The sequence below is a fragment of the Bos indicus x Bos taurus genome, chromosome 16 (genome assembly GCF_003369695.1).
Source record: "Bos indicus x Bos taurus breed Angus x Brahman F1 hybrid chromosome 16, Bos_hybrid_MaternalHap_v2.0, whole genome shotgun sequence".
Lineage (NCBI taxonomy): Eukaryota > Metazoa > Chordata > Mammalia > Artiodactyla > Bovidae > Bos > Bos indicus x Bos taurus.
The window spans coordinates 12,637,495-12,664,770 of record NC_040091.1 but is presented as its reverse complement, the minus strand read 5'-3'; the positions used below and the strand labels follow the sequence as shown (position 1 = coordinate 12,664,770).

General features: G+C 40.0%; 1 protein-coding gene across 2 annotated transcripts; it reads left to right on the top strand.

The window, feature by feature from the left end:
* Nucleotides 1–27,276, top strand: RGS13 (regulator of G protein signaling 13). Of its 2 annotated transcripts, XM_027564426.1 has the most exons (6): nt 1–247; nt 1,490–5,679; nt 6,182–6,250; nt 9,481–9,542; nt 24,923–25,089; nt 26,244–27,276. In XM_027564426.1, exons 3-6 carry the CDS (start codon nt 6,186–6,188, stop codon nt 26,427–26,429), a joined length of 480 nt encoding a protein of 159 aa, XP_027420227.1. In that variant the 5' UTR covers nt 1–247; nt 1,490–5,679; nt 6,182–6,185; the 3' UTR covers nt 26,430–27,276. The 2 variants fall into 2 exon arrangements, with proteins under 2 accessions (XP_027420227.1, XP_027420226.1); XM_027564425.1 differs by having other exon boundaries at nt 1,490–6,250.

The window sequence follows — 27,276 nt, the reverse complement described above, 5'->3', positions numbered from 1 at the left end:
TGCATCGCACCCCACAGCACTAATTTCCATAGACGACAAAACCTCTCTTTGCATAGATATGTATGTAAAAACAGAACATTCAGTACAGAGGCCAGAGTGCCGTCGAAGGTAATTACAGGGAGAGTAAAGTTCTTTTATGCCAGCAAAAACACTGGGTGTTTCAGGGAATTTCAGAACCTGATTTCAAAAGGATCATACAGGGAGGAACTAAAATTTAGCATGGTGGACTCCTCTACAGCATATATTTGTAAGTATGAGATTCTGTAAAATAGTTGAATACAATGATGTTTGCTTGATATAAATGACTGCTGGATGTTTATTTCAACAGCAGAAGTGTTAGCAGTTTCCTTCTACAAAAACAAACTAGTAAACACACAGTTGCGTGGCCTAGGTTTTGAATACTTAAAACTTAAAGTGACATGTGTATAAGTGAAGCTTCTAACAAGCAACAAAGGAAATATTACAGTTTTAGAGTATGGTCTTTAATTTTATGTGTTTTTTGAGTGATTGTGTGTATATGTTTAGATAAGAATATAAAGTCAGGTATTTCAAAATTGTTTGTTTCAAAAATCATGCATTACTAAATGATTAGTTCCATCACATAATAAGCTGTACTGATTTCAGGTGTAGCTTGTTAGTTTCTATGAAGCATTAACTTGATTTTATGAAATTTCTTCATTCTTTAATGTTATGCCTAAGCACAACTACACATATTACTTTTTTTTTTAAAGGCAATAATTTTGTGTGCAAAATTTTTTTACAAACAAAATCTCACTAAGATAAAATTTTTTCTAAATCTTATATGACATGTTACACTGTAAAATAAATGCATTTAAATGCCAACACAACTTATGAACAGAAAGACTATCAGGATAATAAAAATGTTTTTAAATATGTTAAAGCCTCCCTTTAAGAAAATGTATTTATTTTCCTATTAGTTTGAGAAATTCCATTTAAATATTAGAGGAAGTTGAATCTATTCCTGGCTATATTATATATCTGACTCTATTAATAATAATGCATTTAAAACCAGTCTACAAATTCAATCTCACAGATAAAAAAATTGTCTTTCTTTAAAATAATCAGGAAAGAAGTTGAAGTCAAAATCAAATGGAAACCTAAACTTGTTCTAAATATTCTAGGCTTAGATAGTAAAAGGGCATACTAGTTTTACGTAGAGGATATTAAATAATAGGTAAATTAACACACAATATTAAGTAAGAAAAAAATTTTTAATAAAGCAATGGAAAACACAAATTAAAAGTATAGGAATTTTTATAATATCAATGCATGAAACTAAAAAAAAAAAACCTAAATAAAGAGTTAATAAATTAAAAATGGGGATAATCATAATCCAGAAGTTACAAAGTGGAAAAAATATTTGCTTAAAATGTAAGGCAGGGTATTTATAGAAATCTTTGCCAAATATGTGTTCTCCATAAAGCACGTGATAATTTTTTGTTTGTTTTTATTATTATTTTATCTTTAGGTCAATGGAATTTTTCCACATATCTTACCACCAGTATGAGAAAAAAATGATTATTGTTGATGTGAAGCTTGGTGAGTTTCTCCAATTTAAATCAATTCTATACCTTCTCAGTTTAAGTCACTCTTTCACAGGAAACTCTTTTTCTTGTCAAAATAGAATTGTAGTTCTAGGGAATAGTTGAGGCTCATTTCTATTTTTACCAGTAAATGACCATGTGTGCTCTGATTTAAAGGGGTCTAATTTCACCAAAAATGTTCTTAATTGGATTTAACTATAAGCAAGACAAATATGATTTATCAACAGGATATTTTAATCAAATTCTAACTGTCGAGAACTATACTTTAAATTTTCTTTAGAATTTACTCCTTTGGGGAACAAAAATATTTCTTAAAAGTTTGCAATTGTAAATAGGAAAGTGTTTCACTCTGTCACTCTATGTATTGGTAACTCTAAACGTGGATGCGCTACTTAATGATAGATATTGTTGAACACAGGACTGCAGACATTTCTCTTTAAAACCACTAGTTATTTTGGAAGTTCTTTGTCCTCACACTGTGAATTGTATTTTCTTCGTTTTGTCAGATGAAGTTCCAAAGTCTGCCTTTTCTATTCTCCTTTTAGAAAAAGGTATGAGAATTATAATTTCTAAAGTTTACCTGCACTCCATCTTCCAGAATTTGTTTGAAATACTTTGTTTTCTGTATCCTTGTTTAATCTCCCTTTCCCTTCATGTTTAAGCCTTATACATTCCTTTACTATAATTTTAGTAGTGTTGGTTGGAAGGAGTAATAAACTCAGAAGTTCACTCTGTTCTAGTACTAGAATCTGGGTTAAATATCTGTGCATCTATCTCTTGGTTTCAACGTCAAAGGCATCACAAGGACATGGGGAGTGTTCTGTGATGCTCCAGCAAAGTGGAGGTGCATATTGACACTGAATCCAGCAGCAATGGAAAGGGGGAACATAGGCATGCAAGGGACATGCAGTCCCAGGCATCTTACAAGATGAACAGTGTGATTCCAGGCACCAGGACAGTAACCAACAAGTTCCATCTCTTAGACTAGAAAACCAGAAAATGTCACCAAACACAGCTTTAGTGATCGAATTTTTCTATGTAAAATACATCTTCTACATAACTCTGTCACTAAATATTTACAAAGGAGGATTACAGGGAATGTATGCTGACACCCTGAAACACGAATAAGATTAACTAGAACAATTTAGGAAGTCTGAGCTGAACTTTACAAAGAGGAAGGAAGGCAGTCTGATAATGCATGCCTCCTGCGCATGCAGAAGACTTAGGAAATACTTTCTGAGGGGCAGGGTATAAGAAGCCGAAGGAGGATCAGTCAGATTAACTGGAACAGAAAGATTATGCACACGTGCTTTTTTTTCTAATATTTGCAGTTCCATTTTAGAGAAAAGGAAATTAGGCAACTGAGAGTTTAGTTAATACACCTAAGTTCACACAGGTAGTAAGAGCCTGAACTCAAGCACATGTATGTCTGGCTTCAGAGCCCAGGATTACTTTAATACACCCTGCCACCTCTCAGGAGCTGCAGGAGCCCCCTAAACGCCAGTGCACCTGGAAATTAACCTTTGCTGTGCTTCTGTCCTTGTGGGTGTTGCACACTAGAACTGCCTTGCTTTTGTCAAACAGATCCATGAAATTTTTAAAATAGGATGACTTATCAACAGACATGAACTTTAGAAACACAGGTCACCAATGTATGCACGTAGAGCCAGTAGATCAAGCAAGGCGACAATGAGGTATAAAAACTCTGAGTAAAGTAGAGCTGGGAGCATAAGTCCAGGCCAGTGGAAGGCAGAGATGACCCGCAACACTGACAGGAAAGGCATACGAAGGAAAGAAGTCCTCCACCATCCTCCCACTTACAAGACAGGCAGAGAGTCATCGGGGAATCTGTGTCTTAGAGGCCATGGCAGAGATGGAGAATCTTGAAACCTGGACAACATGAACATAGTTGAGGGTCTGTCTGATTTACACACAGGATCAGTTAAGTACAGCCAGTCACTGCAATGTTTTCTCAGCCTCCATTATTTCAGTGTTAATCATCTTCAGTCAGATTTGTTCTTCTAGAAAAAGACTTATTTTCATCACACTATTATTTAAAGTCCTCAGTGAGTTATTCCTACCAACAGAGTAGAGCCCAGCACTGAAGGCCATCCAGAATCTACCTGCATGAGCAAACACATCCCTATAATAAATTCTCCCTTTGCTTTAATTTGCATGTATCTATATTTGCACTCAAGAGTCCTAATTTTGTCCCAACCTACAGAGATATTTAACAATCTGTCCCTTGGTCCCCCTCACAGCAGAAACTCATACAGATAGTGGAGTCCATCAGATCACAGCATCCACAAGCTCTCACCCAAACCTGCAAATACTCTTAGATTTGCTCCTGCTTTCCCCACCCCTCCCAGTTACAAGGAGAGAGTAACTTCCTCCTGTGCTTCCATCAAGACGTCTCAAAGTCCAGGCTCCCCCATTCTGAATCCCTCCTCCTCCTCCTCATTTTCCAGAAACCTGAAATTCTACTGATTTTCTTTCTCCTATGGCTTCATCTTCGGCCAGCCTCAGGCTGAACCACTCCCAGTGTTGCCTTTGTGAATGATGTCCCCAGAGATGTGCGGGTCAGGATGGCCACACAGCGTAGCCCTGCCTCTCCATCTCCAGTATGCCTTTCTATCTACAGCTCTTAGAAGGAAGGAAGGAAAGAAGGAGGGAAAGAAAGTGCAAATAGTCTATATAAGCAGGCCTGTGTGTCCAGGTCTCCATTTCCTCTTATTTTCTTCCTTCTTCCTGCCCTTGCCACTCCACTGAAACCACACTCACTGGGGTTATAGATGACCTTCTTGCTTCTGATGCACAGTTTCAGTCCTTTGTTCTCTGAATTTCTACCCATCTATCTCTAAGAGTTAGCCATTTTTCCCTTTTGATAGTTCATACCTTGGTTTCTGTGACACTTTATTATTCTGATTTTCCTCCTGTAAGCCTCTCTTTATCAGTCTCCTTCTGAAATATGTGTGTTCATTCATCTGTCTGGAGCCACCTGCTTTTCTCAGGTTACACTGTCTCCTGGACCATCTCCCCTTTACTTTTGGCTTCTCCTATGTGTTCTTTGAAAACTGCCCATGTTTACTTTGAGGTTGAATCTCTTACCTGACCTTTTTTCCTTTCTTTCTCCCACCAGGAAGAGCCAATACATCAACATGTTTGGGAGGAGGAATTACCATAACATGTTGATGTATCCCTTCCCACTATTTCTGAGGCCACCTTCCTCATCTAAGCCTGTACTGTCCCTCCCCTGGACTCTTGCGGTCACCTCCTAACCGGTGTCCCCAGTTCCACCCTGGCCAGCCTACAATCCATTCTTTCACAAAACCAATTTCAAATGTTAACACGCCTATTCCATATTTTCAAACTTTCACTGACTTCCAGCTTCTTACTATGAAACTGATGGTATGGAAGGCCTACGGTGCTTGGCTTCTCCCTCCCTAATAACTTCATCTCCTACCACACTCCTACTGCAGTGAACACTTCAGAACCTCTTTGAGCTCTCTCCCTGCCACACTGTGGACTCACACAGTGACCACATCCTTTCATTTCCTCAGCGAGGATTTGACCCACTGCCTCCTGACCTGGATCCAAGCTGCATCTCTCCTTCACTCAGCAGTCCCTGCTCATCCCCTAGGTTCCACTTCACCTCAGTGCCTTCTCGCACCACCTCCAGGTCTGGTTAGGTTCTGCTCCCATGTGTACTCATGGGCCCTGTACTTTCTGTCCCAGAGTCCCCACCGCATAAATTTTCACTGCCTGTGAGTGAGGATGGGAAGAGGAAAGACAGGATCTATGTAGACCCCTGGCAGCCAGAACTTGACATATCACAAGTGTTCAACAGAGGATTCCCATGAGTCAATAAAGACTGATATAAAACTGTTTGTTCTTGATAACTCATTGTAGTTAAGTGTGAATATATATTTAGCAAAATATTTCCAGCCCTCATTATAAAGTGTAGATTTAATTATTAACAAGTGTTTGAGTTTTTTCCTCAAAATCCAGAATTAAAAACTTTCTATGCAATACATTGTCAGATAAAGCCTGGGCTGACTAAACTCTACCTGAATTTTAAAGTCAAAGTTACACTGACCGGAGTGGGGAAAGTCAGGTAAGCGACACTCCACTCAGAATTTGCCCTTAAAAAATCTCACTTTTTACTTGGCTATTTACAATGTTTTATTTGGTTAACTACAAAGAGGCCAGCTCTTGTTCCATATATTGAGAGATCTTCCTATAAAAATGAATTACTTGACATGAGAAGACTTGGAAGTTGGTGAATTCATTGTTGGGAGGCCCTACGTGGAAAGATTTTTTTGGAAGAGCTGTATTTTTTGTAAAGATGCTATTAGAGAATAGGTGGGCCAGATGGCTTCTAAAGTCACAACTCAAAGTGCGTATATTCCTATATTTTCAAAATTATTTATGACATATTTATGAGTCATTTTGTTCTCGTCCCTCCTTCTCATTCCCACAGTAGTTGTGCTCCATTAACTTCAAGAGCCCAGCCTTATATTTTATGATTAAACTTTCTGTGCTCTCTAGAAATAGACTCTAACATATAGTAATTTTAAATGACTAAATTATACTAAGTAAATGCTGTATTTCTCTAGAAAAATGAGCAGGCGGAATTGTTGGATTTGTAAGATGTGCAGAGATGAATCTAAGAGACCCCCTTCAAAGTAAGTCACATGTAAATTCTATTACCATTTTAATGCATATTTTTCACATGATAAGTAGGTGTATGTTTATTCAACTTCTGTCAATACATTTTGCTCAGAAAGTAAAATTTGCATTTATACATGAGTAATTCCACCAGAAGGGTAATCATGTATTACACTAAAGTTCCATTTTCATTATTCATAGTTTACACTTGAGAATTCAGCAAGTTAATGTTTTTAGAGTGTCTATTATGAACAAATATTCTTAGATTTTTTTTAAGTCCTATATAGCTAAAACTTTACATGTTAAGATGAGATTCTTTGATCCAAAATATTTACATAGTTCAAGTCCTTTATCTACAAAGTGCCAGACCTTATCCCTGGTTGGAAAAGGTGAGACTGGAGGGATAACCAAATGCTCATCAAGTGTCCAGGTCTCTTCTACACTTTGTCATAACTCAAAACGCAGCTGTTTGGATGGGGCAGTGGCTATACTAAAGTGGAAAGTGTAATGCCTGAGGAGGGTAACAAACCATTTGTGTGGATTTGCTCACCTCAAAGAACCCCCAGGTGGAGGATCCCTGTGGGGTTAGCCAGGGAGCCCGACCGTCTGCATGGAGACTCAGCTGTGGACACACGTCGCCATCCCCGTTACCATTGGAGATCCTGGAGTGCAGGCTCCCGCCCTGAAGTGCCCAGACATCCAAAGATGCTGACCAACTACCACATTTATGGGGAATGGAGAGTCTCTGGTGGTGGGTGGGAGAAGTGGGAAGACCCAAAGCTCAGCATTTCAACTGACCAGCTGACGCTGCTGAACTGCACAGACCTGTGTGAGAAGAAAGAGGAGAAGGCTGGTTTGGGGACAGCTTCCTTTGCTTCTGCTGATAATTTTCATAGAGCATCACCATCAGTGCTTGGCTTCCTTCTACCTGCCCTGGAAACCATCCTCCAGGAAGGCGAAGGCCAAGGAAAGAGAATTCATGTTCCTCACAAACCAGGACATAACGGTTACTTGATAAATGCTTTACATTCTTGACCTGACTTAATTTTCATGATAACTTTGTAGATAATAAAACTGAAGCTTGTAAATTTCAATTTAGACTAATAGCTATTGAGTCCAGCATAGGAATTAGAACCAAGGACTGTCAGACTCCAAACACTCCTCATTCCTCTCTGCACAATGTTGCAGCGGCTCAGATGTTCCCGCATCTGTTTGGTACCTGCTCTCTCTCTACCCAGAAGAAGGAGGGAGCACAGAAGTGGATCATGTTATCAGAGAATTCGGTAGAGGGAACAAATCTGATTAGGATTACTCTGATAAGGGAAAATGGTAGCCATGGGAAAGCATGAAATAGGAAAAACCACAAGCAAAACTGGGATTAAACCAAAACCAAATTTAGCTTCACAACTTTACCCCTAACCATAATCACCCTAATCATGATGTATCTCCATAAATCTTATGCCCCTTAGAGGCACAGGAATTCCCTTGCCAACGATCACCAACACCAAACTCTGAGCTACTCCAAGACAGCAACGGCCTCTCCTCCCATCATGAAGGTCTTCTTCTTTCCTACATGATGATTAGGTCTGCTTTACACCTTGCCAAACGCTTTTCATCTCACTGGATTGAAAAGGTTATTTTAGGCTTCTGTTTTTAGAGTTCTAATAAGAGAAGAGAACAATGAGTCAGACACCATTTCATGGAAATGTTTGTTGAAAGTGATATCCACGGCAGTGTACTGTTAAGCCTCAGCAATGATGCAAACAGCCCGTCTAGAACTAGCAAACGTCATCTGAAGGCTCAGAAAACAAAGGATATTGGACCATTTTAGGACTCCCAGCATTTTCCACGTCCCAGATTACTTTTTTAGCCTCTTTAATCTGCCTTCATTGTGTTAAGTACCTGCTAATGCTGATGGCTGTCTCGTCAACACTGAGTACTGAGCTAACTATACCAGGTAACAGCCGATGGGCAGTCCTTGCTGGTATCTGCAGTGGCCTTTGATTAGATGCAGTCATTACAACAAGGAAAATTAAGACTGTATCATAAACTGAATGGCAATTTATGCATTGAGTATTTTAAAGGGGGGAAATAAAATGACTCACAGGTAAGAACAGTCACCAGTTCACCTCAAAAAGCCCACTAAAATGAACAGAAATGAAGTCTTGAAGCCAGTATCTTCCACGGATATTTTCAAAACCGTAAATAGCTTCTCTCATATTGTTTGGATCAAATGTAACTTGACATATCATTCAGATTAATAAAAACTAAAACCCTCAATATGTAAAAAAAAAAAAAAAATCAAATAACCAACCAAGAAATATTTATCCATAGTAAATACAGAGTTACTAACCTTATCACATGAATGCAGGCCAATAGGTTTTGTGGATAAACTCTAAGATTCTAGTAAACATGTGGGCAAACACATGGCTGGTGGCCGCAGCATAAGACCAACCATCCTTTTTAAAGCATTAGTTCTACTCCTGTAAATCTCACAAGGAATTACCTTACCCGCAGGCATGGCAAGCCTCAATGACAGCTGGGGCATATTTGGTTTTATTGGTAAAAAATTAGAAATTATCAAAACACTCATTGAGAATAATTACATACACTATGGCATGCCCCCTTGCATGGCACTGTAAAGGATAGTGACTATCAGTGATTATAAATTTACAGTTATAAATTATAACACTATAAATGGTTATTAAGACAATTGTGAAGACAGAAAAGGCTGATTAAAAGGGTGTGTGTGTATATATACATATGTATGTGTACATGTATATATATACCCACACACACATAAAGCATGCACACAGACACATACACACACACAAACACACATACACACATGCTCAGAATGATTTACTTCTTGGTTAAAAGCACACAAACATGCCTACAACCAAAATACTAAAAAGAAATACATCACAACTTTAACAATAGCAATTTGGGGTACACAGACTGTAGACTGTAGAACACTGATTCTTCATCTTTTTAAAATTCATCTTAAAACATCTCATCAGATTTTCAAGTTTATTCTACTTTTATATTTTTATCATTCTAACCACTTAGTAAAAATAAAATGTAAAAGATCACTGAGGAAACAAATTTCCATCCAAAACTATAGAAAAAGAGAGTACAACTATATTGTGACATTATTTTCAAGATAGCGTATTTCTACTTACAAAAAAAAAAAAAAACCGCTTGAGAATATTTTAGTGCAATGAGAACCTTTTGTTTCTTTTCAAAGCCTGACTCTGGAAGAGGTATTACAGTGGGCCCAGTCTTTTGAAACACTGATGGCTACAAAATGTGAGTATCATGTATATGTCATTTGTTAATAACTAGTTAGTTTTATGCTTGGAGGAAAGGAGGCACTTGATGCATGTGCTGCTCTTCTCACATCCTTCTAAATGGCAATGGCCAGTTAAAACTAGAAACCTGAAAACAGTTTGTCGTGTCAACCACTATTACTTTCTTTGGTGTTAATTAAAGCAAGATTAGTCACTGTGAATGTTTATTCTTCACGGGTATATGTGTAAAATCCCATGGAAATATGCTTAAATAGTAACACATACTGAAATATACTACCTTACTGCAGCTTTCTAAAGTTATAATTAAAAACAAAAAAACCTGACAATTTGCTGTTCTCAGTGTCTTGAGAAGTAGAATAAATTTGAGTTTTGATGTTCTAAAACTCCTCAAAGTTTACTTCTAACTTTATCAGTGTCTGACTGAAGTGGGACTTTATATAAGTCCATATTTAGTTATATGTGTCAGCATTCAGATGGCATAAATGGAAGATGATAGCAGTGGATGTGAGAAAGATAAAGTCAGAGGCTCAACACAGGAAAGTGAAGGAGCAGTCAACTGCATTTGGTTGGAAAGTTGGGAGGCTACAAGGAATGATAAGGGCCTTCTTAGATGGTGCAGTGGTATAGAATACACCTGCCAACGCAGGAGATGTGGGTTTGATCCCTGGGTCAGGAAGGTCCCCTGGAGAAGGAAATGGCAACCCACTCCAATATTCTTCCCTGGAAAATTCCATAGACAGGGGAGCCTGGTGGGCTACTGACCATGGGGTTGCAAAGAGTCGGACACAACTGAGTGACTGATCACATACACACACAGACACACACACACACACAGAGGAAATGATAAACACAGAAGACAGGTACAAAAACAATTAGGGGAAATGCAAAGAAAATTCCTTTGTTTGCTGAACTTGGCAATTTTTTCAAAATGCCATTTGTTCCCCTCAAATGTCTGCTAATGATTAATATCTCTTTTTACTTGAGAGTCCCTGTTAGCCTCTCTGTGACTGTTGAATCTGTTCACACCTATTGACTGCGGAAGTGGAGTTGGCTGTGCTTCCAATTTGGGCTTTCCACGTGGTGCTTGTAGTAAAGAATCCGCCTGCCACCAGTGCAGGAGACACAAGAGACCCAGGTTCAATCCCTGAGTCGGGATCATCCCTTGGAGTAGGAAATGCAAACCCACTCCAGTATTCTTGCCAGGGAAAGCCCATGGGCAGCGGAGCCTGGCGCGCTGCAGTTATTCTGGGCAGGGTACTTCCTGTCCCCAGGGGCTCGCCATGCTCTTCTGACTCCAGGGCCCCACCTGGTCTGGAGACTGCTGTTGCTGCCCGGCCTGCAGGGCCACGGCGCAGGCGCGGAGGCCTGCCCCGCCTCCTGGACCCTCGGCCAGCTGCCCTGGCTCTCACAGCCACGGCCCCGGCTCTGTCACCCCGAGCCCACCTGATGCAGCAGCCCTTCCTGGTGAGCAGGGAAGCCCACACCTCTTTCTCTGATGCCATCACCTTCGCCTCTCACTTTTCAGGGGGACCTCACAGTCTGTGATCCAGTTTGCCAGCATGATTGCCGATTTTAAGATACTCTTTCTGGTCAATTTTAGGACACTGGTATAGGAGGAAGAGACAAAGGTGTAAGTTCAGTTGACTACACTGACTAATCCTCTGTTAATAATTTGGAGTTCAGTCCCAACCACCAGCAATCCACATTGTGCAACATTGCCAAGATTAATTTCCCTCCTGGAGTTTATTATTCTTCATCTGTAGAATGGTCTGATGTCATCTCTCCCTTCAGCATTGCTGCGCAGATTAGATATACACCCCCTCGCTCAGTGCCTGATACAGATGAGGCACACAGTGATTGAGAGTTACTTTTCTTAGTAAAAAAGTGCTTGTTTTGAATACCATTCCTTTTTCTCCGCTGCCTACTCAGAAGTCCAAAATCTCCAACTTGGTTCAGCTCTGTACCTTACCCCAGTGCTCTTGCTAACACGGACCTCCAGCTCTGTCCCTTAACATACATGCTCTTCTGCCCATGTGATGACTGTTTCACCTTCTACATCCATGACTCCTTGGTCCAGCTCTGCACTAAGTCTTCTCTGGCTCCTTATCTACTCTGCCCACCCTTAAAGGAAACATTCAACTGCCACCCTCTCTTCTTGGAAAGCTCTTGGAAATATATTTTTTTCTCTCTTCTATTAGTTAATATCATTATTTACTTTGCTTCTAATTATAGCTGTTTTGTGTATTGGGTTTTTTCCCATATCCCCTTTCTCACTAGATTATAAATTCCTAAGAGCACAGATCACTTCTCATTCACCTTTCATCTTTCCTCCCAGAGGCTCAAAGCGTGCTTTGTACCTAATGGGCATGCAATAAATGTTTAATGAATAAATACGAGGCAAACGCTACTAAGAAAAGATCAAAACACCAAACCATATTATGTATGTGCCAGTCTTCTCAGCCTTATAAACAAAGTAAATGAAGTTAATTACTTGGAAAAAAATTTCAAGTGGGATCTTGGCTAGACTTGGCAATTTCGAGATCTAGCATTATGAGACTAAGTCTAAAGACAAGATGAGCAGAGGGAGACAGCATACTGCTCTTTACAGAAATCACCAAAACGGGGTAGGAATCTTACCAGAAGTTGAATTACTGTGAAACTCATGTAGAAATTCAACAATCACACAATTAAAGGCGGATAAAACAAATCATTTTCTGAGACATGCAATCAGAAACATAAAACTAAGAATATAAACATTAAATGTGCCAGAGAATAGAGTGTGTTTACATTAACCAAGGACAGGAGTAAAATGCTTCCTCTAGCTAAGACATGTAGATGCCTCCATATAGATTAAAAGACAGTTTCTAAGAACATGTAGTTCAGAAATCCACAGGGAAAAGTTTCTCTCAAGGGGCAAATTTTGAGCTGAGGCTTAAATGACTCAAATTTTTGTAATTTGATAAAGAGTTCTGACTCTAAGTGTGTTAAAGATAGGGAACAGTTTTAGAAGAAGTAAAGACTAATGAGTGCTTCTTTCAATGAAGGTATAGGATTCCTCAGGATTTGCTGTGAAAATTGGTCTCATTAAAAAATCTTCACAATGAATTAAATAAGAAAGTACCTTTCAAAAGATGATAGAAAGTCCAAGTTTCCAAACATCAACGATTTTATGAAAAAAAAAAATTATTTTCAAATGGCATAAAAGTAGTAACTTTTTGAATGGATCAGGAAATAATTTGTCTGAGCTATTTACTCACTGCCCCATAAAAACACCTGAGTATTATCAAAGATTTTCCTTGAGTGAAGCTGACCTAAAACATGTCATTGCACCCCAAACTATTACCAGAGTGAGAGGCATCACTAAGATGTAAAGTAGAAAGACAACCCTGTGGGTATTTCTGAAGGCTAAATCCAGTAGAACTAGAAAAGAGCAGAGGGCCAATGGTCACCTAAAACCTGAGGGCTCTACAAACTGGAAGGTCAAGACTGAAAAAGAATTAAAATCAAAACTTTGCTTAACCAAAGTTTTTATTATTATTTTGATTAAAATGTTAAAGAGTGCAGAAGGCTCATACATATATTTACCGACCAAATCTCAAAAGGTGAGGATAGAGGTTTATTTGTGTTCGAGTAAACATAAATAAAAATAAGTTTAAAACGGCAATTAATGCCCTTGGGTGAGTCATTAAATCCTTCCGTGTGCTGGGCTCCCTTTCAAGCACCAGACAGTGCAGTGAGAGGCCCAGAGGGTCACTGTGCTCAGCTCACGTGCACCCTCTAGAGGGAGGAGAGAGACAAACAGGCAAGCCACGCAATAGATCAATTAATTCCAGAAAGCAGTTAAGTGCTTTGAAGAGAATAAGCCAGGCTGTACGACAAAGAAAGGCAGGAGTAAGAAGGAAATTCAATGACATGATTAGAGACAAACTGTGCTGCTGCTGCTGCTAAGTCACTTCAGTCGTGTTCGACTCTGTGCGACCCCATAGACAGCAGCCCACCAGGCTCCCCCGTCCCTGGGATTCTCCAGGCAAGAACACTGGAGTGGGTTGCCATTTCCTTCTCCAATGCATGAAAGTGAAAAAATAAAGTGAAGTCGCTCAGTCGTGTCTGACTCCTAGCGACCCCATGGACTGCAGGCCACCAGGCCCCTCTGTCCATGGGATTTTCCAGGCAAGAGTACTGGAGTGGGGTGCCATTGCCTTCTCCCAGAGACAAACTGTAGGACAGTGTAAAGTTTTGAGCTCAGAACTGAATGACGAGGAGTGGCCAGTAGCACTGGGGTCAGAGAAACCCAAGCAGAAGACAGGCCCTGAAATATGAGTGAGGTTAGCATCTTCAATCAACCAAAAGAAATTTAGTAGGACAGGAGCACAAGGCCTTACAGGCCACATGAACAACCTTAAACAGCAGAGTAATGAGCATTAATGTACTTTTACAAGTACCCTTTGGTGGGGGGTGGGTAGGTAAGGGAGGAAAGGGTATTAAGAGGTACAAACTTCTAGGTATAAAATACATAAGATACAAGGATGCAATGTACAACACAGGGGATATTACCAATATTTTATGATAACTTTATACAGAGTACAATCTATAAAAATATCAAATCATTATGTTTTATCCCTGACAGTAATATAACAAGTCCATTAAAAAGTTAATAAAAGTACCCACTGAAAAAAAGAAGCTGAGAGACTAGTTAGAGGGCTATTTCAATAAACCAACTAGGACTGGAATTCAGTGGGGAAGACAAATCTAGGAATCATTAGCATATAGATGTTAATCAAAGCCACAGGGCCAAGAGATCACTTAGAGGGAGAGTTCAGAGAGGTCAGCAGAGATCCAGACAAGGGGCTTAGGTGCACAGGAATATTTCCAAATCCAGAGATGAGGAGGAGTTTGTGAAGGAGGTAGAAAGGAGGGTCAGGCGAGTGAAGGATGACCAGAACGGCTTATTTTCACTGGAGGCAAAGAAAAGAGCACTTCTGGGGGTGTGCACTGGCTAAGGCTGCAGGGGGGTCAGGGAAGAGGCAGAGGGGGTGACCATGGGGAGTGGCAACATGGAGATCAATGGTGCCCTGACTAGAGGAGTCTGGGGGTTATTACTGGTTTTACTTGGAAAATAGAGCAGCACATTTGCACATGACAGCAACCGTTAGTGAGGAAGAAACTGATGGCATAGAACAGAGGGGGGCGCCACTGTAAGAGCAAAGGAGAACCACAAGGTAACCGAGAAAGCAGAATTAGGTCGGAGCTACAAAAGAATTGTTTGGCCAACCCAAAAAGGAGCTGGGATCCTTCCCCTCAGGAAGAGAGTTAGAAAGGGCAGGTACAGTGGAGGGGGCTTGGTTGATTTGCTGGAGAGAAGATAAGGGAACCTCCGCCTGATTAAACGTGTGTCCTCAGCTAAGTCTGAGGCAGCAAACTGAGGAGAGGATGATTTGGCATTTTAAAAGGGCCAGTTCAGTTCAGTTGCTCAGTCGTGTCCGACTCTTTGAGACCCCATGGACTGCAGCACGCCAGGCTTCCCTGTCCATCACCAACTCCTGGAGCTTCCTCAAACTCATGTCCATAGAGTTGGTGATGCCATCCAACCATCTCATCCTCTGTCGTCCCCTTCTCCTCCTGCCTTCAATCTTACACAGCATCAGGGTCTTTTCCAATAAGTCAGTTCTTTGCATCAGGTGGCCAAAGTATTGGAATTTCAGCTTCAGCATCAGTCCTTCCAATGAATATTCAGGACTGATTTCCTTTAGGATGGACTGGCTGGATCTCCTCGCAGTCAAGGGACTCTCAAGAGTCTTCTCCAATACCACAATTCAAAAGCATCAGTTTAAAAGGGTAGAAAATTGTTTCTTGAGAGTTTGGAAAGGCACAATATTAGCGGAAGATAGCAGCATGACTATCACTCAGGGTGATACTGAGTGCCCATTTAAAAATTTTCAGTGATGATTTCAAGTGAGAAAGCACGTTGTATATTTTTCCTTGGCCTGTTTCCATTCACTGGGGCACAAACACAAGAAGAGACACGTAGTTAAGCACTTTTAGATCAGCACGTGTTCTGACTCTGAATTAAGATGGCATCAATCTTAATTTTGGTCAAAATCATCCTTAAGAGTACTGAATGCTTCCTTCGGTTTCTAAGCAGTCACAGCCACCGCGGACAGCCTTGGAAATGCCAGGTGGAAAGCGCAGGCTTATCGTAGTGCTGGAGGCACAGCGGCTGCTCCACGCCGTGAAGGCCTACGCTGCTGGGGAAGCTTCATCACGGCAGAGGGTGGACCCTGCAAGTCACTGAGGGACACCATCGTCCCTCCAGGGTGTCCCCTCAGCTCTCCACATCTGTGCTGCTCCCTGGGGACTGGCAGCTTCCTCCACCATCCTTTATTCTCTGCTTCGCTACCCACTGTGGTTGCCAATGGTCGCCCTCCTCAAGCTCATATTTCCAATGCTGCCACACCCAGTCCTTCCTGCTTGGCACTTTAGGTTTCTATAAGTTCTCATGCAAATGCTCACCTTGCAGGGAAAACAATCGAACAAAACCTGGCCTCTTCTAGACCTCGCTGTTCAGTTAGTACATCTTCTATTTTCCTCTCAATAAACCAAAAGTAGCAACAGTACCTCCTATAAGCCTCTGGTCTTTGGTGCTTCCTGGATGCTGAATAATTAGAGGCAGTCTCTTTACTTTCCTAAACCTATAGACAGTCTCTTTAAAATACAGACGCATGAGAGATCCAAAAGCCTGGATGGACCAACATTTCCTTATTGGGACCAATATTTCCTTATCTGCTATCTATGACGCAGCAGGTCGGCACAGGGCATGCAAAGGTGAGGGCAGGGCAGTCCTCGTTCTCAAGGGGCTGGCAGATGAGGCGAGAGTAAGAAGTAACCCAGCAAACAGAATAGACCCGGACACAGATGGAGATAGAATGAGAATGAAAATAAGTGTGGATGATGTGCTGTTTGTCAAATGACAGGAAGTACCTATTTAACCTACTGGAGGGACAGGGGCTTCAGAGAGATTTTTTTCAGAAACTGAGATACCGAACCTGCGTCTGAGATCAGGGTATAAAGCCCGCCACAAAGAACTGCATACACAGCAGCATGGTGGTCACACACTACCTGGCCAGGAACAAGGCTCACATCAGGATGGGGTTCAGGGGTGATGGGAGGAGGCTGGAGAGGTGGGGACTTACCATCAGAGCAATGGCAGAGGCTGAAGGCTATAAATAACCTTATAAATAATCTGGTCATGGCCAGATTTTTGATTCAGAGATTTTTCTCTAGTAAAAGTGCAGAAAAGACTGAAAGCAGATCGGATGGATGAACTTAGACTTTTTAAGGATAGAGAGTTTACAAATACTCCCCTCAAATCATAAACAAAAGTAACATATAAAAGTAAACAGACGATAATGCCATAAATAAAACAGATGGTGTCTTTAATATACAAAAAGATCTAGAAATTCAAGAATACACTAACAATGCAAAGGAAAACTAGGCAGAAGATTTGAAATTCACAGAAAGAAAGGAAATCAGCTAGAAGAAAGAAAACATGCTTAAGCATTAATATTTTAAAATACAAATTTAAATAATTACAAGTCACTGGTTTTACACAATCTGATTGGAATGGAAGGAGTGAGTGGGCATGTCAACACTGCTGTTACTAACGAAAAATAATGAAATCTTTCTGAAAGAATGTTATAATAGATATCGGGAATCTCTAAAAATATTATATCATCAATCTAGTAATTCTACTCTTTCAATTCTAAGGAAATAATTAGAGATGTAAAGATTTATAACCCAAAATGTTCAATTGTAGTATAAGTTACAACATATAAAGGGTAAATAATCTAAACATTCAACAATGACAACTTGGCTAAATATAATATAGTGCAGCAGTCCCTGCAGTGGATCATTACAACCTTGAAGAGTTCAGTTTAATTCAGTCACTGAGGAAGGCTTTCTTATCTCTCCTTGCTTTTCTTTGAAACTCTGCATTCAATGGATGTATCTCTCCTTTTCTCCTTTGCCTTTAGCGTCTCTTTTCTCAGCTATTTGTAAGGCCTCCTCAGACAACCAATGAGTCAGTTATTTGCATCAGGTGGCCAAAGTATTGGAGTTTCAGCTTCAGCATCAGTCCTTCCAATGAATATTCAGGACTGATTTCCTTTAGGATTGACTGGTTTGACCTCCCTGCAGTCCAAGGGACTCTCAAGAGTCTTCTGCAACACCACAGTTCAAAAGCATCATTTCGCCAGCACTCAGCTTTCTTTATGGTCCAACTATTCAAAAGAATCAATTCTTTAGCACTCAGCCTTCTTTATGGTCCAACTCTCATATCCATACATGACTCCTGCAAAAACAATAGCTTTGACTACATGGACCTTTGTTGGCAAAGTAATGCCTCTGCTTTTTAATATGTTGTCTAGGTTGGTCATAGCTTTTTTTCTAAGGAGCAAGGGTCTTTTAATTTTAAGAGTAAACAGGAGAAAAAAAGGAGTAAAGAGAAAGTGTTTGCAAGAGTGATACAAAATTGCTGTCACTGTATAATGTCAATAAGGTAATTTGAGAGTGTGTCTGTGAAAATGAATGAATACTGTTTAGATAGAAAGTTAAACATGAGCAAAAGACTGAAAGCAAAAGGAAGTATATCAAGTTGTTAAATTCTGTATTTAAAAAACACTTAATAGTACTTTAAGTTCTTTTGCTGTACAATAATACAGCTAAAAGAAGTTAGGAGAAAAACCAGAAACGATTAATGTCATAGAAGTCAAATCAGAGAATTTTAATAAAACAGACTTATTTTAAAACTTCATGCAGAGGCTGGTAGAATTATGGAGCTCATTTTCCCTGGTGGTTTCTATTAAAAATAAAATGGATTCAATATTGCTTTAGAAACATTTCCGATGGCAGACAGCTGCACAGCTCACTCTTAGGATTTAATGCATGCCATGAGCCTTGCCGCCTTGCAGAAAATGGTCCTGGGATAGATGGGCCACCATTCTGACCCAGACAAGAGCAATGTCATGTTAGTTTCTTACATCAAGATACCAGCATGTGTCACCTTGTGCATCGTGGAAATACTAATTTTGGTGACTAATTTATGAAGAACACACTAGGGAGCACCAAAGACACCACTCTCATTCTTCAAGGAAAACAGTGTACACTATGTGTGACATAAGCGTAGTTCTTTCATCTTCTCAGTTTAATGAGCAGTTCTGCTGTTTATCCCTATTAGTCTGCTCAAGCAGAATCGAGGTCTCTGCAGCAGAGCGCTCAGAATGGACCAGAACAAGCCACACTGAGCTGCATCACCTGATTTGGAAAAAGCTTTCCCACCTTGTAATCCTCCTGTTGTAGAGTCAACAGAAATGCTAAAGTGAGCATCTCAGTTCTGACTTTAATAATAGCTTGGATTCCTGGAACTCTTGTACAAATGCATTGTAGGCTGCTTAACTTGCCTAACATAAAAAATTATCATATGAAAGACAAAATCCTATAAAACATACCCATCATGTGAGCACTTGTTCTACACATCAATCATATCAGAAAGTTCAGGTGGTCCCAGTCAGCTTTCACTAGGTTATGATACAGTAACACATGGTACGAAAACCCCCTAATTTATTACAAGAAAGATGTCTTTCTTGTTCACACTACACAATGACTGGGGTCAACTGTAGCTCTGGTGCAGGTCTGGCCTTCAGACTAAAGGAGCAGCTCTCCCAGAATGTGTCCTGCTCACAGTGGGGAGAGGAGCAATGGTGGAACTGCCTGATGAGCCTCGAGCCTTCTGTTTGACCTGCACATGGCTCTGTGCATCGCTGACACAAGTTCAGTGAGTAGGGCTGGTACAAAGGGGACGTGAAAGCACAATTCTCCTACAAGAAGGGCAGGGATAGTTGAGAACTATCACCTTCTACTACATTAGATATCTATATAAAATTACATGTGGCAACACAGAGATGGCTTCATCAGCAGAGGACTAGGGAATATTGAAAACTGTTGAACTACTTCAGTTCAGTTCAGTTCAGTCACTCAGTCGTGTCTGACTCTTTGCGACCCAAAGAATCGCAGCGCGCCAGGCCTCCCTGTCCATCACCAACTCCCAGAGTTCATTCAGACTCACGTCCATCGAGTCAGTGATGCCATCCAGCCATCTCATCCTCTGTCGTCCCCTTCTCCTCCTGCCCCCAATCCCTCCCAGCATCAGAGTCTTTTCCAATGAGTCAACTCTTTGCATGAGGTGGCCAAAGTACTGGAGTTTCAGCTTTAGCATCATTCCTTCTAAAGAACACCCAGGGCCGATCTCATTTAGAATGGACTGGTTGGATCTCCTTGCAGTCCAAGGGACTCTCAAGAGTCTTCTCCAACACCACACTTCAAAAGCATCAATTCTCCAGCACTCAGTTTTCTTCACAGTCCAACTCTCACACCCATACATGACCACTAGAGAAACCATAGCCTTGACTAGACGGACCTTTGTTGGCAAAGTAATGTCTCTGCTTTTGAATATGCTATCTAGGTTGGTCATAACTTTCCTTCCAAGGAGTAAGTGTCTTTTAATTTCATGGCTGCAGTCACCATCTGTAGCGATTTTGGAGCCCAGAAAAATAAAGTGTGACACTGTTTCCACTGTTTCCCCATCTATTTCCCATGAAGTGATGGGACCGGATGCCATGATCTTCGTTTTCTGAATGTTGAGCTTTAAGCCAACTTTTTCACTCTCCACTTTCACTTTCATCAAGAGGCTTTTGAGTTCCTCTTCACTTTCTGCCATGAGGGTAGTATCATCTGCATATCTGAGGTTATTGAGATTTCTCCCAGCAATCTTGATCCAGCTTGTGTTTCTTCCAGCCCAGCATTTCTCATGATGTACTCTGCATAAGTTAAATAAGCAGGGTGACAATATACAGCCTTGACGAACTCCTTTTCCTATTTGGAACCAGTCTGTTGTTCCATGTCCAGTTCTAACTGTTGCTTCCTGACCTGCATACAGATTTCTCAAGAGGCAGGTCAGGTGGTCTGATATTCCCATCTCTTTCAGAATTTTCCACAGTTTATTGTGATCCACACAGTCAAAGGCTTTGGCATAGTCAGTAAAGCAGAAATAGATGCTTTTCTGGAACTCTCTTGCTTTTTCCATGATCCAGCAGATGTTGGCAATTTAATTTCTGGTTCCTCTGCCTTTTCTAAAATCAGCTGGAACATCAGGAAGTTCCCAGTTCACGTATTGCTGAAGCCTGGCTTGGAGAATTTTGAGCATTATTTTACTAGCATGTGAGATGAGTGCAATTGTGCAGTAGTTTGAGCATTCTTTGGCATTGCCTTTCTTTGGGATTGGAATGAAAACTGACCTTTTCCAGTCCTGTGGCCACTGCTGAGTTTTCCAAATTTGCTGGCATATTGAGTGCAGCACTTTCACAGCATCATCTCTCAGGATTTGAAATAGCTCAACTGGAATTCCATCACCTCCACTAGCTTTGTTTGTAGTGATGCTTTCTAAGGCCCACTTGACTTCACATTTCAGGATGTCTGGCTCTAGGTCAGTGATCACATCATCGTGATTATCTGGGTCATGAAGATCTGTTTTGTACAGTTCTTCTGTGTATTCTTGCCACCTCTTCTTGATATCTTCTGCTTCTGTTAGATCCATACCATTTATATCCTTTAGGGAGCCCATCTTTGCATGAAATGTTCCCTTGGTATCTCTAATTTTCTTGGAGAGATCTCTAGTCTTTCCCATTCTGTTGTTTTCCTCTATTTCTTTGCATTGATTGCTGAGGAAGGCTTTCTTATCTCTTCTTGCTATTCTTTGGAACTCTGCATTCAGATGCTTATATCTTTCCTTTTCTCCTTTGCTTTTTGCTTCTCTTCTTTTCACAGCTATTTGTAAGGCCTCCCCAGACAGCCATTTTGCTTTTTTGCATTTCTTTTCCATGGGGATGGTCTTGATCCCTGTCTCCTGTACGATGTCATGAACCTCATTCCATAGTTCATCAGGCACTCTATCTATCAGATCTAGGCCCTTAAATCTATTTCTCACTTCCACTGTATAATCATAAGGGATTTGATTTAGGTCATACCTGAATGGTCTAGTGGTTTTCCCTACTTTCTTCAATTTGAGTCTGAGTTTGGTAATAAGGAGTTCATGGTCTGAGCCACAGTCAGTTCCTGGTCTTGTTTTTGTTGACTGTATAGAGCTTCTCCATCTTTGGCTGCAAAGAATATAATCAATCTGATTTCGGTGTTGACCATCTGGTGATGTCCATGTATAGAGTCTTCTCTTGTGTTGTTGGAAGAGGGTGTTTATTATGACCAGTGCATTTTCTTGGCAAAACTTTATTAGTCTTTGCCCTGCTTCATTCCATATTCCAAGGCCAAATTTGCCTGTTACTCCAGGTGTTTCTTGACTTCCTACTTTTGTATTCCAGTCCCCTATAATGAAAAGGACATCTTTTTTGGGTGTTAGTTCTAAAAGGTCTTGTAGGTCTTCATAGAACCGTTCAACTCCAGCTTCTTCAGTGTTACTGGTTGGGGCATAGACTTGGATTACTGTGATATTGGATGGTTTGCCTTGGAAACGAACAGAGATCATTCTGTCATTTTTGAGATTGCATCCAAGTACTGCATTTCGGACTCTTTTGTTGACCATGATGGCTGCTCCATTTCTTCTGAGGGATTCTTGCCTGCAGTAGTAGATATAATGGTCATGTGAGTTAAATTCACTCATTCCAGTCCATTTTAGTTTGCTGATTCCTAGAATGTCGACGTTCACTCTTGCCGTCTCTTGTTTGACCACTTCCAATTTGCCTTGATTCATGGACCTGACATTCCAGGTTCCTATGCAATATTGCTCTTTACAGCATCGGACCTTGATTCTATCACCAGTCACATCCACAACTGGGTGTTGTTTTTGCTTTGGCTCCATCCCTTCATTCTTTCTGGAATTATTTCTCCACTGATCTCCAGTAGCATATTGGGCACCTACCAACCTGGGGAGTTCCTCTTGCAGTATCCTATCATTTTGCCTTTTCATACTATTCATGGGCTTCTCAAGGCAAGAATACTGAAGTGGTTTGCCATTTCCTTCTCCAGTGGACCACATTCTGTCAGATCTCTCCACCATGACCCGCCCGCCTTGGGTTGCCCCACGGGCATGGCTTAGTTTCATTGAGTTAGACAAGGCTGTGGTCCATGTGATTAGAGTAAACTACTAGTTTAGATTAGATTGAACTACTTGGCTGGCCCCAAAAGACCCTTCCTCTGCTCAATCAGGAGGGAAGTTAAGGAAGACACAGATGCAGGCAAGTTCTAGAATAAACTCTTCACTGTAAAATGAAACTAAACATAAAGACAAACACAAATTCAGAATACTATAACATGGAATCTCATACTGGTTTCCAAATTATCCCCCTACCCCATTCCATCCACTCAACCCATGCAACCAGCCTGGTGGCTAAGTCTCATTCCAGGGTCTGTAGATTTCATCTGGCAGCTCATTTTTCCCCTATTCCACAACTTGTTTATTTTAGGATCCTGTTTTCTGTTCCTAATGAAGCACTCAGTCAAAATTTCTCCATGTACAAAGTATAAAAAATTGCTTTTTATTTTCTTAAATAGAATTCCAGTTCTTTCAATGCATACTGCAAATTATTGGCTTCCAGCTTTACTTGTTAGGCCAGAAATGGTTTTCTATTTTGATTTGTTTTGTTTCATGATGTGCCTGCCCATTCAGCTCTTTCTCTAACAGGAATGCCAATTGCTACATCTGTATTCTCTGACCCCAGTTTTCTGTGCCTGTGATGAGGTTAGATACATCTTAAACTGCTGTGAAAATAACGTTCTTGTTTTAAGTTTAAGGTATATTCCCCACTGGGTAGAAATATTGAATCCCATATCCTTTCCTGTGTTACATTTTCATATATGCCCTGCCCCCATCTCATCTGTCCTCTCAATTCAAACATGCTTCTTTTGAACCATCTTCCACCCAATGTTCTGAAGGCTACACTTGCTTCCATAATAATAATGAACTAAGCTCTAATTTTGTGTCTTCCTAGGGTAGCACATTTCTTGCAGATCACCAACTTTCCTGAACTCTAAAGCTTCCTCAGAAAGCATTATTAAAATCTGTCTCCATTTGAGTTTTTCTCATGAACACAAAATACCTTAATTGTCATCTTCATTTTTGTATATGTGCTAACAAGCAGTAGAATCCAGGAGTCAAGGAGCCTGGTTTCTATGCTAGGAAACTCATTAGATCCACTGTCTCATGTGAAGATTTAGGAAAATATGATTTTACTCACCATAGCCACTCCCTCTGATTACTATTATTTCTTGCAACAGTTAATGATTCTAAGTTATTGTTCATCAAAAGCCTATGTTTCTTCTTCATTGATAGCCTTCTTCTATCAATGGAAAGTTACCCCATTATCTACATTTAGCAATCCAGTTTCTCAGGTGTGCCAAGAGACTTCCTAGCCACCAAAAGAAGTTTTATGTTTTCCTCAGAGTGTTCATCTTTAATCTTCACAATACTTGATCTCCTCAAAGATTCTTACTAAAGTGCTAGATTTGTGAAAGCTCACTTAACTCTCTTCTTCAAACACGAGCACCCACAGAATAGTGGCTTAATGGAGAATGTTCCTCCCACATGTCTGCCCTTATCTTCCCACTTCAGAAAAGACCAGAGCACAGGATGGCCATCTCTGGCATCAAGTGTCACTTAATGGTTGTTCTGCACACCCTCACTGTGCTGTTCTAGATTCTGGGACAGTTTCCAACACCCCATCTGAATTCCAGTCATTGACTAGTCCTTCATTTCTGGTGTGAACCCTAAACCAAGAACATGAAGTTCAATTTTTCATTATCCATATTCTCCTGCTTTAACTGCATATGAGACACATCCCAGGCTGTAGAGCCTGATCACTTTATCATTTCTACTTGGACTGGATATTTTCTTTTCAATCTTAACCAGCCTGTTTAGCTTTAAACCTTGCTCTTATTCCCTAGTTTGTCTCAAGGTTTTACATTTTTCATCTCAGTTTCATGATCAGAGCTCTGTCCACTGATCCCATTTAAGTTCTGTTTCTGGGTCCCTGTGACCTATCCCAGCCACATTAGTAGGCATCTTGCCCTGAGTTACACAGAATAAAGGGATGAAGGAATGACCCCACCACTGACTGGTGTTGTCAAAACACCCTTCCAATGCATAGAACTAAGTGAGATGTGGAATGTATATGTGTATCATTATATAATATATAATATATTGTTAAATAATTTGGGGTCTCTGATTCAGGCATTAGTTTTAAATTGTACTACATATTATTCAGATTTTTTTTATGATTTTGACCCATGAAAATAAACTAATTTCTCCTCTACTTCTAGATGGCCCGGTGGTCTACGCAGCATACTTAAAAACAGAGCACAGTGATGAGAATATTAAATTCTGGATGGCATGTGAAACCTATAAGAAAACGGCCTCACAGTGGAGCAGAACTTCCAGAGCAAAGAAGCTTTATAAGGTTTACATCCAGCCACAGTCCCCTAGAGAGGTAACCACACCTGACTATGCCGGAAACTGGAAATCAACACCTCCCAGGAAAGCATTAGTGTCTGTCAACCACACATATGTGCCAGCAGTCTATACCCAGTACCTCCTATAATGCTATGAAGTTGGTATTGTTAACCTCAGTTTACAGATAAGAAACCTAAGAATCTGCAAAGTTAATTTATTAATACCTTCTCCAGTATCACACAGCAGTTAAGAGGCAAAATCAGGCCTGTCTGGCTCCAAAGCCTCTCCTCATTAAATTATCTTAATTCTCAGGAAAGTATAAAAAGAAGTCCTTGTAAGAAGAGTTGACTGCGCTACAAGGACCTACAGATACACATACCATAGTGGCGACTTCCCTAGTAGGGCAGGCAGAGTGGGCAGAGTCTGGCCCACCCCACCAGGGCTCCTGCTCTGCTTAGTTTAAAACCAGCAGAGGGGTCACACTGTTACTACTGCCCATCACTTACAACTGCAGAAAGAAAATAGAGTTACAATGAAATAGATACACTGAGACTCCTCCTGGTGGAGAGAGAACCAGGAGTGAAAATTCTGATCATGAGGATGAGGACAGATGGTTTATGAGATTCCAGTCTCTCAGGAGAGTCCGACATTAATTGACTTGTTCCTCAAAACTCTTGTCTGGAAAATACTTGGTTTATTGAAATAACCACTTCCCTCCCCTATTTTTCTACTTCTCTTCACTTTCTTCCCATTTCAGGAGATGTTCAGTTAAATCAACATCTATGACTATTTAAGGAAGGTAAACTTTAAAATAGCACCAACTTCCCTTTCCTTTAAAAGAGGACTCCATCTCATAAACGTCCTTCTTTGCAGACTCCACTAACAAACCACTTGCATCCGCCTAAGTAAGCAGTGGTTTCTGAGATTTCCTTGGTCATGGGCTTAATGTTTTGTGTGTACGTGTGGTTTGTTTTTTTTTTTTTTTTTTAATCTGGGATGTGGAGTTGGATGTTTATTTTTTAAAAAAGCAAGGAGCTTATCTCATACAAGTCTTTTAAGATGTCAATGAAAGTGCAGACAAAATTACCCTAGTCCACTGAAAAGTAGAGCAGGAAATAAATTAAACCTTTCCATTCTATTTTCATCTTCAATTATGCCTACTTATGCTTCACATGTAATTTTACTTTGCAGATTAACATTGACAGTTCAACAAGAGAAGCTATCATCAAAAATATTCAAGAACCCACTCAAACATGTTTTGAAGAGGCTCAAAAAATAGTGTACATGCACATGGAAAGGGATTCCTATCCCAGGTTTCTGAAGTCAGAAATGTACCAGAAACTTCTGAAGACTATTCAAGCCAACAACAATTCTTGACCACCACTCAAAAGCTTAAATTGAAGATGGTATACAGAAAGTGTTGGTTTTGTTCTTCTCATATAAAACTAAATAAACAAAATCAGAAATAGAGTAGAAAAGAAATATAAGAAATCAAGCCATAAGTTGATTTCTGGTTCTCAACTAGAAACAGATCCTGAAATGGACAGACTACAGAACTCTTATAACATGAATAACACAATCTATGGCATACTTATGTAGCTCACTTAATATATATGGAGAAGGAAGGTCTTTCTTCATAAATAACATACGTAACATAAATAACAAATAAATATGAAAAAGGGATTTTACTGTACAAATAAACTAAATGATAAGGTTTTTATTGTACAAATCAACTAAATGATAAACTTTTTACCATACAAATCAATTAAGTGGATTTTTTAATTAATGAGATTTTGCTGTCATAATGCAGATAGTTCAGTTCTTTAAAAATTGTAGCTATATGAGTTGTGTCTCTAGCATGAATGTATTCTTTGAACAGAGTGCTTATAGTAACTTTTTTAATAACTAGTAGACAAACCTGGTGCTCAGAGTATCATCAATAGTATTATATCATGAGCAGTATAAAAAGATGTGTTCTTGAAAGATATTTTTAAATTTTCCTGATATTATGTTCATAACTCTACTTCTATATCATATATATCTTCCACATGTAAAAAATTCCAAGTGAGTCTAAGCTATTTAAATGTATGAATTTCCTCATTTATTTCTATACTTATCTTGCTATAGGGTAGGAAATTTGGTTCCTATATTTTGAGATTTTTTTTCTCACAATGTGAATGCATCACAATCCTGATAATCAATAAATACAAATATAAACTAAAAA